We start from the raw sequence: 17142 nt of genomic DNA on the forward strand, positions 1-17142 counted from the left end.
AAACAACAAGCCTGCCAGCTGTGTTTCTAAATAAAATGCGATAAAATAAAAAGACTCGGCGACAAAACGTAGATACTTACGAACGGGCAAACTTTACACAGAGCAACCTTTAATTTAATGTAACTCTTGTTGTGATAGTAATAAGGTTGATTTTTGTTAACAAATATGTTTTCGGGACGAATTAAATATGTTTGTAGGTTTATACATATTTACCACAAAAGCGGCTCAGCGAGAGATCGCGGGATCCGTTCCCCAGTTTTATTTTTCCAAGCTCTAAATGGAGTCGGTGGGGCATTTAAATAAGCTTCCTCGCCTGAAGTATGGTAATGTTAGTAATACGGGAACGAAGAAAGCGTCAGCGATTCGAACGTACGCCATTTTGAATTGATGATTTTTTTTTCTTATACCTACCTCCCTAAGTACTTCATCTCATTGAGTAATAAATAAATATACTACGACAATACACACATCGCCATCTAGCCCAAAAGTAGGCGTATACCTGTCGTATTTTCGCTGTTATATTTTCTTCATCACCATATCAAGCCATTGCCGGGCCACTACAGGGCACGGGTCTAATCCCACAATGAAAAGGGGTTAAGGCCCACCACACTGGTGTAGTACGTAATAAAACGCACATAACTTTGAAAAGTTAGAGGGGCATGCTGGGATTCGAACTCGGCTCCCCGAAAGTTAAATTCAACAGTGAACTGTTTTAGGCTATTGATGAATGATGAATAATGAATACTTTGTGATCGATCACTGAGAAAAACTATTAATAGCATACTTGGGTCAACTAATCACAGTATGGTTATAAGTGTTGCTCTTTTTAAAAAACTCACTGACGCTAAGTAGGTAAATAAATAATCAATTCAAAATGGCGTAGCACCATTTACAAATTATTAAATTCCAAATTGTCAATGGGATCAAACCCAGGACCTCTCTATAATTCCAAATACTCCCCCTACGCTAGGGATGGTGACAAACTAAAGATTTTAAATTAGATTGACTTTATTAATTTCGGTCGTAAGTAGGTAGCATTGACCTTTATTAGACTATAGTGCTAGGTGGGTATAGTAATAGACGTGTATTCTAAACTTGAATAAGAAGATAGTCAAGAACATCTTCCTAACACATAAAAGGGCCGAAATCGTAGCGTCGGCGCCTTTGTGCCATAATTAGTAACAAATTATGACACAAAAACGTGACAAGTCACAAGACGTCTCGTTTGCGGGACGCCGCGCCGCCGAGCGTGACAAAACGCTTGAACCATAATGATCAGCACTCTACTAATGAAACAAATTAAACACATATTTCTTTACCGATCACCTACGGTGGGAATTTTAAGCTTTTATTTACTAGCTGTTCTCAGAACAATCACAATTATTTCAATTGGATAGAAACAACTGTGCTTTGTGGAATTCCATGATATACAATGAAAATTTAGCTTAATTTGCTATATTCCGCGAACAGCAGTTAAATCTGTACGTTGTAATTTATAGTTTCTTCTTTATACTCAACACAAAACAGATCTTCGGCACTGCACTCTCTTCGCACGCTTCGCTCCGATATCGACCATCTTCAGGAGATTTCTTTACTGATCGCTTACGGTGGAATTTTAAGCTTTTATTTACTAGCTGTTCTCAGAACGATCACAATTATTTCAATTGGATAGAAACAACTGTGCTTTGTGGAATTCCATGATATACAATGAAAATTAAGCTTAATTTGCTATATTCCGCGAAAAGCAGGGAAATGTGTATGGTGTAATTTATAGTTTCCTCAATCTTTATACTCATTACAAAACAGACCTTCGGCAATGCACTCTCTTCGCACGCTTCGCTCCGATACCGACCATCTTCTGGATATGTTGACTTTGCAATGTATCATTTTTATGTACAATGAATAGTTTTTCTTTATAATTAACAATTATTCTTTGTCAAGTCAACCTAGTGCCTTAGAGTTCTCCTTCTCCATAATGTTTTAGTATAACACTCGCAATGGGCCAGCGTGGTGGACTATGTCCTGCGACATTCGCATTCTGAGTAGAGACCCGTGCTCTGTAGTGGGCCGGTAATGCGGTGATGTTGATGAGATTGACGGCGAGATTAATTTACTTAGTGACTAACTACTACAGATTAAACTGTTTTAAAAGCTATGTATGGTGCATAGAATAGTGACGTTGCTTCACACGATCAGACATAAGCGTCTAAACACGAAGGACGATTCAGTATCGCTTGAATTAACATGTGTTTGGAATCTAAAAGGCCTCTATCATAAACGATGCTTCAGTGATTGATCGAACGTAGGACCTTACTTCTGATTTAAATCTACTCATTGCTACGCCATATATGTAATAGATAAGAATTTTCTTCACATTTATATCACCGTTAAACCCTCGTATACCGAACGCGTTAAAACTGAAACAGTCACGTTCCGTTGAGCGCGTGGCGCGATGCTAGCCATCCGTGAGCTGCGTTCCGTTCCTCCCACTCCCACGTAATTAGCTTCCGTAAGCTGTAAATCTAACTTTACTGCGCCGACGTCAACGCAGCCGCTTTGATCACACAGCAAGTGAAACGGAACGTTGGAATGAACGAAATAAGCGGTTTCTGAACGCAGTGTTTAATGTCAAATGTGGCGGGAATTCCTGTACAGGTTATTATCATAAAAATTAATGGAGATACATAACTACTTTAAGTTATAATATGTACCTACATAAAAAAAATCAATAATATAAGTATACTTATAAACAATAAGTACGCGATCGTTTAATTGCAATACCTTTTTTCCTCTAGGTATTTATTGCCCCGCCATACTTAACTTAATATAACAACTCTTAGGCTTGTATTGTTAAGTTTTCGGTAATTATAGTTTCTTTAGTTCAAAAGAACTTGTTTTTACTAGGTCTATGTCATCTGCTCTAAGTAAAATGTTTCCCTTGAAAGGGATAGTAACTTCTATTTTCAGACCTAGGTATAAATTCGGCTTAGGATAGTAATTTTGTTATCGTCTCTGACCTTAAGAGCACGATGTAACTGATACACGACAGAAGCTGTACGGTGATATACCTTGGCCTTTTTAGTACGGGAAATAATAAAGAAATAAAGAAAAAGATAAATGATAATAACAATATCAGTTTTCTTATGCTAGTTTTTAGTCGCTATGGAAATTTTGTATGTAAATATATTCAATCTAACAAAATTAAGCTCCTATTATGATTTTCCGAAAAATTCTTTGAATTATAACACTAACCAAAGACACTCACACTCCATTACAAACTCCTTATTTGGAATACTAAGATTTATAAAAAGTAAAGTGCTATATTTATGTAATGTTTATTTTTTGACAATCACCTTTGTGGATCTTCCAAGTATACGTGACATTGGCGAAATACAACGTGCCGATTTGGCACATCTAAAAGCCAGAAAAAGCAAAAGAAGAAGAAGAAGAATAACTATATCAATGTCTAAAGGATCAAAATCTATGTAGCGGAAAATTAAAGTTGTAGACCAACCCAAAGAGGATACAAACACTACGCTGACCAACCATTTACGGCTCCTCCAGTAATTAGGCGGACCGCATACGTGGGCGTCAATAATCGTTCTATCATATCAATCAGTCGGGCAGAAACAATCAATTAGAAAACGATCCCCTTTCAATTATTCCCCGTATCGCTAGTAATTGCCTCGCCCGTGACGCGGAGGGCGCGCTCGGATTACGCATCTAACGAGCGATCGATTGCTATGGGAATGCGATTGTGATGTATATCGGTTTATAATGGTTGATCGATGGTGTAAATTACTTGTTTTTTGTACGTGTAACAACTAACAACGTGTCAATTTGTGTAGCAGTAGATTTTATTAGGTACGTATAATCTGTTATCGATATAAGTGTGATAGCCTAGTGGTTAAGACATCGGTCTTCCTTTGAAGTGGACCGAGTCTTCAACTGGCAGCCTTTCAAATATCAGGTGGTAGAAAAACACTGCGTACTGCCTATTTCGTTAACGTTTCTTTAATAAATAATTATTTCTGGTTGTTACTAGAATATGCGGTGATAGTTTAGTGGTTAGAGCTTCGACTTCCCTTTCAGGGTACTGAGTTCTTTCCCCGGTACGCTTCTCTGTCTTTTCTGAGTTATAGCAGGCCGTGGGTTCGATTCCCACAACTGGAAAATATTTGTGTGATGAACATGAATGTTTTTCAGTGTCTGGGTATTTATATATATTATTTATAAAAATATTCATCAGTTATCTTAGTACCCATAACCCAAGCTACGCTTACTTTGGGACTAGATGGCGGTGTGTGTATTGTCGTAGTATATTTATTTATTTATTTATTTATTTATTTATAGGTATGTATTTGAAAATCGAATAAATAACACTTGCATTAGCGTTGGAAAACATGGTGGTGAAATCTAAGAGCGAGAGTTCTCCATAAAGTTTTTAAAGGCGTGTTAAGTCTACCAATCTGCACTTGTCCAACGTGGATTACGGCATAAACCCTTCTTATTTTGAGAGGAGATCCGTGCCCTTCGATCGTGATTAAAGGTTGACGGCTGATTGGCGCAGTGGGCAGCGACTCTGCTTTCTGAGTCCAAGGCTGTGGGTTTGATTCCCACAGCAGGAAAATGTGTGTGTAATGAACATGAATGTTTTTCAGTGTCTTTGGGAATGTGATTGGGAAGTGTGTGAAAATACTTGTAATATACAGATAAATCTGTATATTACAAGTATTTTCGTATATTATTCATAAAATTAACCGATCCTAATGAAACTTTGTACACATATTCTTGGAAGTGTTAGAAGTAATATAGGATACTTTTTATCCCGACATTAAGCTCGGTTCCTTTGGGAGAGGGGATGAGTGATTGACGATTTTACACCATAACTCCGACAAATTAAGACCGATATAATAATTATTTTTGTACTATAGAGGTTATAATATGTGTTTAATTTTGTCCAAAATGTGGTTGGAGATACAGGACAGAACTCCTCAGCGGACAGCAGTAAACCCCTCATTTAAGGCTTAGCGATACTGAATACTTTAATTTTTTTTAGATCTACAATTAAATTTAATGCTTCATCAAAAACAAAATAAAAACGCAGACGAAGTCGCGGACAACAGCTAGTTCTAATAATATTAATCTGTCATCTTAGCATCCATATCAAGCTAAGCTTACTTTGGGGCTAGATACATTTGGTATTATATTTTTTCACTATTATTTAATGATAATGACGATGACAAACGTGTACACACAATCTTACGTCGCGTCGCCGAACTGAAGTTTGCTTCGGAACCGTTTGCGCTAGACAGGGTAGGTATGCAGATGACATAAAATGAAGATAATCTGCAGTTATAAAAAATCCTAAGGATAGGCATTGTTAGAGTTATAAAAAGCCTACCCTTAAGTATTTTTAACTCGTACTGGAGATTTTCTTCATTTCATATCATCTGCATACCCTGTGCATACCCTCTATGCACGCCACTGCCATATAGGTATACTATAGCTATATATATTACATATTCCTTTTTTTCTAACCCGTGTTAACAATCTTTTTACTAATTTGTAGTGCAAAGTATCATTTAAAAATCTAAAAACCATGTTTTTTACGCCCTCTGTGGTGCAATGGTGTACTCTGTGGAGCTTATAACTAAGTTAAACTTCAGAAGTGCGTACCGGGATCGAATTCGGTCCCTCCGAAAGTGAGGACGAAGCGCTAGGCTATCATAGCTTTGTACATGTTTAATATTATATTTCAATCAAATTTGGTATAATATTGACAGCACTGCCACCTATCGGGTCCAATGGTATCGAATAATTCACAAGAAAACACATTTTAGGCAAAAAAATATTGTATAGGGATTTAGAGACAACCTAATCAACTAGCGGTATCAAATATACTGTACGACCTATTGTCATACCTACCAAACAAACATAAAAAACAATCAGGTCGCTTCGGAGCATTGCGACAACACCGTGTCTCGATATCTGAAACCGTTCTCTCAGTTAAAATTTTTCAAGCACCGCCCAAGATACGCCAACGGAAACCATAATACAAGCCTAATTACTTATCCATAATCAATCAAACTACCCGCAGTACCGAATTATTATACAATCACAATATAAACCACGCATCTTTCTACACTGCCGCCGCTAGTTAACAAAAAAAGAGACCCATTATTCAAATAAATACAATAATTTCACAGCGCATTAACGGTAATGACACGTAATAGACCCGTCCGCGTCGTCACCTGAGACGCGGCGTGATGGATGGCCCCACCGGACCCTTAAAATTATCCTGTATCCTGTTGTACAGGACCCAAAATGACTTATACGATAGCGGTCGATGGTGACCGTTTCGTTGGTCAAATTTAAAACCATTAAACCATTTTGAAATTTTAAGCCCCAAACAATTCTGTGATTTTCCTGACCATTGACTACTTTACTATGCAATCATGGCAGTGTTTGTATTCTCATTAATGATGACGACGATGGTGATGTACAGTAGCTAGAGCTAATAAACCTCCTTTTTGCAGATATCAATAGAGACAATTGGATAGTTCTACAAAACGGGGAATTTTACGGGGCTCACCTTATAGCTCCTTTATTTACCAACGAATGATTTTCGGTTTAGAGTATTAATATAGTTCAACTCTTATTTTTACCTGGTCACTGAATTTCAACACGCTTAAATGAAAAATCCCAGACAAAAAGGGCTAAGAATAGCCATTGACTACTATGCAATCATGGCAGTGTTTGTATTCTCATTAATGATGACGACGAAGGTGATGTCCAGTAGCTATAGCTAATAAACCTCCTTTTCGCAGATATCAAAAGAGAAATTACTGTCATTCGAAATTTGTATTTCAACAGTCATAAACTTGTCTTATTGACAAGTTTGTGTTGTATTATTTCTTGTAAAATTTAATTATCTAATTATTAAAAAAAATTGGCATTACCAATGACACAATTTTAGGAAATATTTGACTGCCGATAAAATGGTATACGGTAATGATGAACGAGTACGCCGCCGCTGCAGTTGGTTTGGCACTGGTTGTGTTGATCCTGTTCGCGATTCGATGGAAACTGAAGAGCTCTAAGGTGACTTCCTACCACTAACCTCTAAGAATGAATGATTGAATGAACTGGAGATGACGGAAGCGGAGACGTGCTTGTATAGATGATATACAGATGATAGCAGCAAACATATTGTTCGGCAGATGTTTTATGATTTATCTATTCCTGCTATAAGCGGTGATAGCGCATTGGATAGAAGCTCGACTTCACTTTCCGGGAGCCAAGTTCGAATCCCTTTAACTTTTCTCAGTTCTGTGCGTTTTTAGTAAATAAAATATCACTTGCTTCAACGGTGAAAAGAAAACAACGTGCATGCCTGAGAGTTCTACATAACGTTCTCAAGAGTGTGTGGAGTGCACCAATCCGCACTGGGCCAGCGTGGTGGACTTAACCCCTTCTCATTAGTGCCGGATTAACCACGTAGCAAGAGTGGCAATTGCTACGGGCCCCGCGCGTAAGCTCATTTCTGCCTGACTGACTGACTGACTGACAGACACGCACACGCACACGGACATCGCCTATAGTAATTTACTACAATATTAATTACCCACAAAATTGTTACCTATCTAAAGCAAATACGTATGAATGAATGAATGAATGAATGAATGAATGAATGAATGAATGAATGAATACACTTTTATTGTACACCACAGAGAAAATTTACAGAGATACAAATACAACAGCACAATAAGATAGAACGTACAATTTGGCGGCCTTATCGCTAAATAGCGATAAGGCCGTACGTATACGTATTGTATTTAAGACACGTAATGAGTATTGAATTATATTTTTACCACTTTATACTTAAGAACCCATAGCAGATCAAGGGCTCTCTTAAAGAATTTGCTACGGGCCCCGCGCTTGCTTGATCAGGCACTGCTTCTCATTGAGGGAGGAGACCCGTGCTCTGTAGTGGGCCGGTAATTGGTTGATGTGATGATGATGATGATTCCTAATCGCCGCTTATCTCATGATGAGTTTAAGCAGAAATGAGATCGGGAAAGAAAACCCGGTAAAATGTTAGGTATACGGTAATGATGGACGAGTAAGCAATTGGGCATGGCGTTGATTGTGTTCATGCTTCTGGTTTGATGGAAACTGAGGAGCTTTAAAGTGACTGTCTGTAATCCTGTCTAGTAAAGTAGGCTTCGTTTATCCCGGGGATTTGGCGAGTAGAAATAATGGCAGGTGAAATAATTTTTTTGTAAAAGGGAGTCGACGTCATATGTTTTGAATGTTTATAAATGAAAAGAACCGAACCCATTTGCATGGAAAGTTATACCATAGAGTGTGGAAGTCCTTACAAAGGACTTATTTCCAGCAGTGGACGTCTTTCGGTTGAGAAATATAAAATGATAATGAAGGTAAAAAATACTTTAAACTTATTTCTATAGGTAATTATTGGTGTCTTTTGAATTCCATATATTAAAAATACTATGTAAGCGACCCGTGCACGTATGTGACATATTTTTTTTAATTTAATTCCTAACCATAGAATTAAGAACGTATAGAACCCTCATTCAGCCATTATTGCATGCAGAGCATTGTGTCCAATAACATTAAAAACGCCCCGCGTACGCTTACGTACCCGCGGAATGTTGCTAGCTCATAAAGTTTTCCCATTTTTCCCATTTTATAGTAAACGTATAGAATATTAGAGGTAAATCTTCTATCATTTATTCTTTTTAATTTTAATTTTTTGATTGTTAACAATGCTTAAAAAAAATAATAAAGAACACTATTAAAAATTTATAAAAAAAAATATATTGTCAACTGCTAAATGGAATGAAATGACTAGCCCCCTGATGACCTGACCTGCATCAAGAAACACTACTAAAGTGCAGTGGTTTTTCATGCTTCAATATTAGTCGTGTACACGGTTTTTGTATGTTCATAGTTCTGTTTTTCTAACCTAACGCAGTGGGTTTACGGGTTTATACGTATTCCCCTAACACAATTTCTTAATGACAAGGTTGCTTGGAAGCATCCGGCTCCGCTTTCATCTCTCACAAGATATAAAAATGAATTTTAAAATGTAAAATGTAAATTGTTGATATTGGAAAAGAGCAACTGCTGAGTTTCTTGCCGGCTTCTTCTCGGTAGAATCTGCCTTCCGAACAGGTGGTAGCGTCACTACACACAGACAGACTTGACGTTTCAAAAGTGCTTATATAAAACCTACTTGAAATAAATGAATTTTTTGACCCACTAATGGGAGAAACCTGTGGGTGCACGGGTAGCTTCCCATATCGAATTGCTGACCTACTTTTTATGGAGTCTGATAAGAACAAGAAGGTACTTTACTTTTTAGTCGACCGTACATAACTGCCTGCCATCTTGCTCGCCGGTGCAGTTGGTACACAGGCTATGTCCTCACAACAACGTGGTGCAGCGGTACGAGGTGGACAAGAAGGACAGTCTCGACGAACATCTGGACGTGCTGACGCGGAAACTTGCTGAGAAGGTTGGTACTATCATCTTCATTTGTATATTACCCTTTATAACAAATTACCAAATGAAATCTTTAAGATGTCTCTCAATAAGTTCAAAGTTTATATAAAACGTAAGCTTACAGCAAAATCCTATTAAAATATTAAGGATTACTTAAACGATAAAAAAGCTTGCGTGTGAATTGCTCTAGCTTCAAATTAAATTAAATTCACTGTGAGGTAGGTGGTGATAACAAAAAAAAAATACCCGGCTAAGTTTGTTGTGGGCTCTTCTTAGACCAGGGCACGTTTGGAACCCTCGTAGCTTTAAGTTTACGTTGGCGAACGAAGTTATCACCATCCCCTTACAATTATGTAAACATGTATGTATGAACGCTTCATAAGTGCCTGTGATAGGCCTAAATGAATAAAGAAATTTGGTATTTGTATTTGTATTTGATCAACGACGGCCGATTGGTGCAGTTTGCTGCGACCCTGCTTTCTGAACCCAAGGCCGTGGGTTCGATTCCCACTACTGGAAAATGTTCGTGTGATGAGCATGAATGTTTTTTAGTGTCTGGGTGTTTATATGTATATTCTAAGTATTTATGTATATTATTCATAAAAATATTCATCAGTCATCTAAGTACCCATAACACAAGCTACGCTTACTTTGGGGCTAGATGGCGATGTGTGTATTGTCGTAGTAGGTATCATCCATTACCGGCCCACTACAAGGTACTGATACTCCTTCCACAATGAGAAGGGGTTAAGGCTGTAGGCCACCACCACGCTGGCTCTTTGCGGATTGGTGGACTCAACACACCTTTGAAATCATTATGGAGAACTCTCAGGTATGCAGGTTTTTACGATGTTTTCCTTCACCGCAAGAGATATTTTAATTACTTAGAAGATGAAGGATTTGAACTCGGCTCCCGGAAAGTGAAGTGGAGCTTCTACCTACTGCGCTATCACCGCTTGGATGCAGGAATTGAGAAATCATTAAATTACTTAAAATCCCAATAACATTGAAAAGTTAGAGATGCGTACTGGGATTCGAACTCGACCGACCGAAAGTGATGACGAAGCCCTACCCACTGGGCACCGCCGCTACTAATATCCTCTACTTCTATACTACCTACCTTATTCATAGACAATCCGTCGCAGCAGTCGTTTACACGCAGACGACCGATCGAAATTCGTCGAAATCGAAACCTTCAAAATTTCCCTCCATACACATGCAATCGGTCACTGCTATCGATTATTGTATTATTAATTCCCGTATTCACTAATGACGACCAAAGCAATGCCTATGTAAGTAACGGCTAATCAAAGGAGATTCCTAGGCATCTATAATTGTTTTTTTTTAAATAATAATAAATATACTACGACATTAAATGCATCGCTATCTAGCCCCAATGTAAGCGCAGCTTGTAATAAAACGATAATTATATTATTAAGTTCGAAATTCAAAATTCAAAAAGTGTAGAGTGTAAGTCTAGGAAAATTAGCATTAAATTGCGATTTCCCGTCTCTCATTGTCTTATTTCGTTAGTGTAGGTAGCCTGGAACAGATCACTTTAAGCGATAAGGCTGCCTTTTGAACATAATATATTTAAGTACCTTAGTGTCTCCTGAGTGTGCTTCCTATGTTCTGCAATAAAACCGTTTAAATAAATATACCTATAAACACCCGGTCACTGAATATGCATGTTCATCGAACCCAACGACATTGGACTCCAAAGCCGGCTTACTGCGCCAATCGGCTGTTATCGAATGGTACGGTGGTTACATTTCGAGAGAGTTTTTCGTCAGTTATTCGCCTCTGAAATATGAAAATATGTTTTTTTTTTGTATTTCAGAGGCAAAGCATTGCAAGGCTCCTTTCTGTTTATTTCGTAGGAGGGCCGCCTCCACATGTCTAAGTACAAAATCCGCGAGACCCAAGACGAGATCCAAAGCCTCCACGCGCTAGATAACGACGTGAGGGTCAAGTACCGGGAGATTATGGACTCTCTGCGAACCGACTTGATGTCTAACGAGAAGGAGTGTAAGAAGCTACAAGAGCAGATTGAGTGGGTGTCTCGTCGCAGAGCGGAGCTACGGGATGAGGTAAAACTAATACTAAATAAATACTAAATAAATATACTTAGACAATACACACATCGCCATCTATCCCCAAATTAAGCGTAGCTTGTGTTATGGGTACTTAGATGACTGATGAATATTTTTATGAATAATATACATAAATACTTAGAATACACTTACATATAAACACCCAGACACTGAAAAACATTCATGCTCGTCACACGAACATTTTCCAGTAGTGGGAATCGAACCCACGGCCTTGGGCTCAGAGAGCAGGGTCGCTGCAAACTGCGCCAATCAGCCGTCAAAACGACATAACAGTGCGTACTTAAAAAAAGTCTACTTCGCTGGAGATTAATAAAACTGTTGCTTGTGACCTCTCTGGCGCAGCATTTAAGTAGGAGGTCCCGGGTTCTATTCCCGGCAGCGCCAATTTGGAAATTTATAATTTCTGAATTTTCTCTGGTCTGATCTGGTGGGAGGCTTTACCACCCCTACCGACCACGACGCGCCGCTAAGCGTTTTAGTGTATACCGGTGCGATGTCGCGTAGAAACCTATTAGGGCTATGACTACTATAATCCCTAACAGGTTAGCCCGCTACCATCTTAGATTGACATTCAAGGGCTAACTTGTAGTGGAAAAAAAAATTAAAAAATCGGTATAAAATATTTTTTTAGCAACTCTTGGTATACGTTTAGATCCCCGATTTCGGACGTCATCCGGAAGTGGATCATACCACGGCCTCGGAGTCGTGCGGGCTAGTCACCGTCCGAAACCCCATTACACCAATCGTCGCCTGAGCCGAGGTTCGTCCTCACATGAGGCCAGTGGCGTGCATAGCCCTTGGACCCAGGGTATGCACAAGGTGTTCAGCACAAACATAAAGTAAAATTAAAATTTAGATTTTAGATAGGTATGTCGGTTTATAATCAAATTACTTTACGAAAGTTATATTTTTGATTGATTTAATACTATCGTCTATCTACTGCTAATTGAATAAAAGTACATACCCTGATTTACGTCACAAAATTATGACACACCATTCGGCAGCATTTTCTAAGCACACTGATGATGATAATATTTTTCCAACATATCATGTTTTTAGCGTCTTTATGAAAATTATTAAGATCACAATATCCTTTATAATTCCACACTTTACGTATATTGGACAATAAAACAAAAGGAAAGCAAAATAATAGATTGGTATGTACAAAGCCGCTTAGCCAAGAAAAGTTTTCGTAATATTTATTATTAAACATACGTGTTACTTTATCACCTTTTTTTGGGATATTTGTAACATTGGTACACTCCTTCCTTTGCGAATGATTTCTAATTTTACGATATACGGATAGAAATTAAAGTTTTCTCTAAGTACTTTTTCATTAACACATTAAACTATCACTACTCAAACTTTAACTAAAGGTTAAAGTTACTGAATTTATGCACTTGAACCGATTATTTATCACCAACGCCATACAGCATTGTTCGAAGGTAAACAATAATGGCGATTGAATATGCTATAGATAATATTGCAATCGAAATTAGTCAAAATAGTCTTTAATTTTTTGTAAGTATGGGTACGAACGCTATTTTATTTTGATATGTAAACAATAAATAGAAACCATATTTATTGTTAACTCTCTCACTTTCCAATGATTCCTGGAAAACCAAAATTATTCATTTTTCAAAATTTAGACAGCGTTTGGTTTCATAGATTATTTTCAAAACGAAAGACTAACTCGATAATATTAGTTCCTTAATTTTCTTAAAAGACACTAAAAGGTATTTACATTTGTGAATAATGTTTTTAATTCTAAAAAAAGATAATGACCGTTAACAACAATAACAAACCAAGCAAATCATTTTATTCATAAAAAAATCAAACACGTAATTAATTATCCACTTCCGTAAGCAGTGCTTATAGACACCCATACATAGAGAATTTATGAATGAAACTGTTCTTGTGTGAACCGATGCTAATCTTGTAAGTACAAGCGCACGATTATAACATTACACGACACACACTACTAACTTGCACGCGCACATCTAGCAGAACGATTCTTTTTTTGGGCGTGCTAATTTTATTTGATATTTCTATGCAACAGTAGAGGGCGTCATATGTCGAGTGATTCTTAATAATGGATTTACCCTGCAATCGATAACATGAGATTTAAATAATAATATAGGTATTTTTACGTGTTTTAAAAGGTAAATGTTTAGCGTTTGCGGTTAAAAATTAAAATACGAAGTAGAAGATTTTATTTTGTACGCTATGCGCCTCGCGCTCGCTGGTTGCGCTGTCGCCTGTCTAGCGACAATTGACCTAGAAGTTTGGCCGCTCATTACTAGATGGCGCTTTCATATATTTTTTCCTTAATGTTTTTTTAATTACAAAACTTTAATGGTCCTATCTGAAGGCTCTTTAAGACCCTGAGGGTAGGGTATGCACTGCTTATTTGCATATATGCAATGCACGCCACTGCAAGAGGCGCCCTCAAGTCGACGATCCCTTCGATTCTTCGAGCCACAGGCTTCAAACTCTCCTTGGCAGAGCCTCATTCCGAGGATCACCTACCTAATAGACGGATTAAAAGATGGTTTATTAAAGATATCTTTAATAAAAGCGCGAGAACTTATGATCTGTCTAAATCGAAGGACATTGAAATGTTAAAACCCGCCAAAAATGTTTATGCATTTTTAGAAGTTCTAACACTGACGATATTAATTAATCTGTGCTGGCGTATTCTGACAATCCGAATCAATAAAAAAACAATGAACGTACTGAACGGATTTTTTTAAATTTTGTCTCACAGATAAACCATTTTCTGGATGATGGGAGGGTACTTTATATCCCGACGAAAAATTTTAAGGGCCGCGAGAAAATAGGAATTTCACGCAGTCGCGAAACTAAATAAGTATACCAAGGTATTAATTCCCAAACCAATATTTCAAGTAGGGTTGCCAGACAGTTTGGGTAAAAAGACCGGGCAGTCTATATTATTGAAATTTTTGTCTCAGTATTAATAAGTAGGACAAACAAATATAATGAAGCTTTTTTGATTAAATTACCAGTAACAGTGGACCCACCCTTGTCCACGCTCTACGTCCGCTCTTCTGCGAAATTTGAAAAGCCCAACAAAAGCCTATGTCCGGCCGGGCAACGCTACACATAAGTAAAATGTAGGCTGGCTGGCCAGGTGATTGTTTTATTCTAAGTTTTTGTTGTAGGTTCGTCAAGGTCAGAAGCTATACGGTGAAGCAGCTATAGAACTGGCCACGAATCTAGCAGAGCTACAGCGTGGACGCTCTAATGTTGACCCCAGGGTCACAGACAAGCCGCAGCGTGACTCCTCATGTAGCCTCAGGCATAGAAAGGAGCCGAATCTGCCCAGAGCCTCCCCAGTCAGCTCTTTGGCCATTAAATCACCACGTGTATCTAACGAGTCAATCGGTATTTACAGACGTATGGATATTTAAACTGCTTTTGTATTGCCGTTATATATTTGGCGGGAACGAATATTTTTTTCCTTAAATTTAACTGTGCTTTTTATTGCGATTTTGATTTGACATGTTTTAATTTTTTTTTTTTTTATGAAATTTACCTGTGCTTTATTATTGTGAATTTATTTCTGTATTTTTTAATTTATTGGTTTTTTAATATATATAAATCTACGTTGTAAAAACGATAACCGCGTTTTTAATTTTCTTCGCTTCTCTGAATGAAACATTACTTAACCTACCTGTTATATAAAGCCTAAACTTCCCCAAACTACGTAACGGTTCAGAGGGCAACCTTATTGTCTTTTATAATGAGAGTAAATTAAATTTTTTTACTTGCGACTACAACCTGATAAATAGCCTAAAAATAAATACCTATTATTATATTAAATTTAAGATACTTTTCGTATTTAAATAATTGTTTAGGCTTGTGGTTTTAATTGCCCAATTACTACGGAGTAATAAATAATCCATAAATTTATCCACAGAATTAAGAGCATACAGAAACCTCATTCAGTCATTATTACATGAAAACGCCCCGCGCACTTTTTATTCCACTCGCGGAATGTTGTCAGCTCACAAACTTTCCCATTTTCCCCATTTTATGAAGTAAAATAATTACTGTCAACTACTAAATGAATGAAGTGACTAACCACCTGTTCGGGAAACACTACTAAAGGTGGATGGTCGTGTACACGGTTTCTGTATGTTTTTAATTCTGTGGAGAGTAATCATCCATTTTATTATGCTTCTAATCGTACCTCTACTTCCTTTAAGTCTCCTTAAACTCTTATCTTACTTTCAAGGTTGCCAGTTTGTCTAGATTCAAGGAAATAATGGAGCTAAATAAAATGTTATTGGCTGGTAAACGCTTATAAAACCACTTCATTTCTGGTCAGTCTAAAGCATAATCAAGTTAACGTCACATTAATAAACGTATCCGAAGTGCGAGACAAAACCACGGACCGTCCCGTCCCCCTTTTCGTATCTCCCGTTAATTCAGAGGGTTAAAATCCCCGAAAAAGTGAGCACTTGCCTTGTTTACAAGGTTTTAGATTTTAATTTAGATTGGGGTCGCCATTTTGCCGCGCGAAATGACGTAAACGTCAGCGTGTATGGCGGGAAATATTGGGTTCTTTTTCATAGGCGGTTAGATCGCGAGGTGCTTTATGAGGGGAAGGGTGCAGCCATTAAAATCGCATTCGTATGTGATCACCTAATACAATATCATCAAGTCCGCGCCGGGGGTGCTTTGTGAATAATTTCCCGGCAATCTGCTCCAGTTTGCGTCAGATTTTATTATAATTCTGTAGGTGATTGCTGTTCGAAGATAACTTTACAATTAAGTGTAATAGGTGCTTGTGGTAAATGAGGGTAGATCGGCTTGAGATTGTAATTAGATAAAGATCGACTTAAGATTCTTCATAGGTAGTATGAATGAATGAATGAATACACTTTTATTGTACACCAAAGAAAAAAAATAGTTACAGAGATATAAATACATATCAAGAGAGTAAAATTTGGAGGCCTTATCGCTAAATAGCGATTTCTTCCAGGCAACCAATGGCCTAAAAGGAAAAAACATAGAAAAGAGGTAGGTGGTGCAATAAATAAGATTTGAAATTAAACAATTATATAAATAAAATATATATATATATATATAAATATAACTACAATATATATAATATGTGGTATGTGTCTCAGAGAGGTCGATAAATCGCGAGTCCTGACTTTTATCGCTCATATTATGTTACTAGCGGTCCCTCGCGACTTCGTCCGCTTATAAGCCATCCTTCGCAGATGCTGTAGTGTACTTTTTTTTAGAACTTTTAAAGAAGAACAACTTTGATGTACACGATTTTATCGAAACTTTAAGCGCTTTCATTTGAAACATTCTTTATGGGTCATATGCTCCTATTGCTCTTAGCATTATGATATATAGCCTATATAGACTTTCTCGATATATTATAAAAATTAAGCTTTAATAAGTATAGCATACTCCGCGAAAAGCAGGAGAATCTGTATTGAACAATTATTCATTGTAA

At 37.4% G+C, this 17142-nt stretch overlaps 1 protein-coding gene across 1 annotated transcript; it reads left to right on the forward strand.

Annotated features, from left to right (window-relative positions):
* Positions 1 to 7017: 7017 nt before the first annotated feature.
* Positions 7018 to 15161, forward strand: LOC120634078. Its single transcript, XM_039904472.1, has 4 exons — positions 7018 to 7104; positions 9392 to 9544; positions 11412 to 11621; positions 14828 to 15161. The coding sequence occupies exons 1-4, from the start codon at positions 7018 to 7020 to the stop codon at positions 15074 to 15076; spliced, it is 699 nt and encodes a 232-aa protein (XP_039760406.1). The 3' UTR covers positions 15077 to 15161.
* The last annotated feature ends 1981 nt before the right edge of the window (positions 15162 to 17142 follow it).

Source organism: Pararge aegeria, chromosome 23 (assembly GCF_905163445.1).
Source record: "Pararge aegeria chromosome 23, ilParAegt1.1, whole genome shotgun sequence".
NCBI lineage: Eukaryota > Metazoa > Arthropoda > Insecta > Lepidoptera > Nymphalidae > Pararge > Pararge aegeria.

Bases quoted from the DNA above. Each gene is read 5' to 3' on its own strand.
- LOC120634078 (XM_039904472.1), top strand. From the start codon at position 7,018: ATGAACGAGTACGCCGCCGCTGCAGTTGGTTTGGCACTGGTTGTGTTG. The intron at 7,105-9,391 runs GTGACTTCCTAC...TTTACTTTTTAG, and splicing joins GGAAACTGAAGAGCTCTAAG to TCGACCGTACATAACTGCCT. The intron at 9,545-11,411 runs GTTGGTACTATC...TTTATTTCGTAG, and splicing joins CGCGGAAACTTGCTGAGAAG to GAGGGCCGCCTCCACATGTC.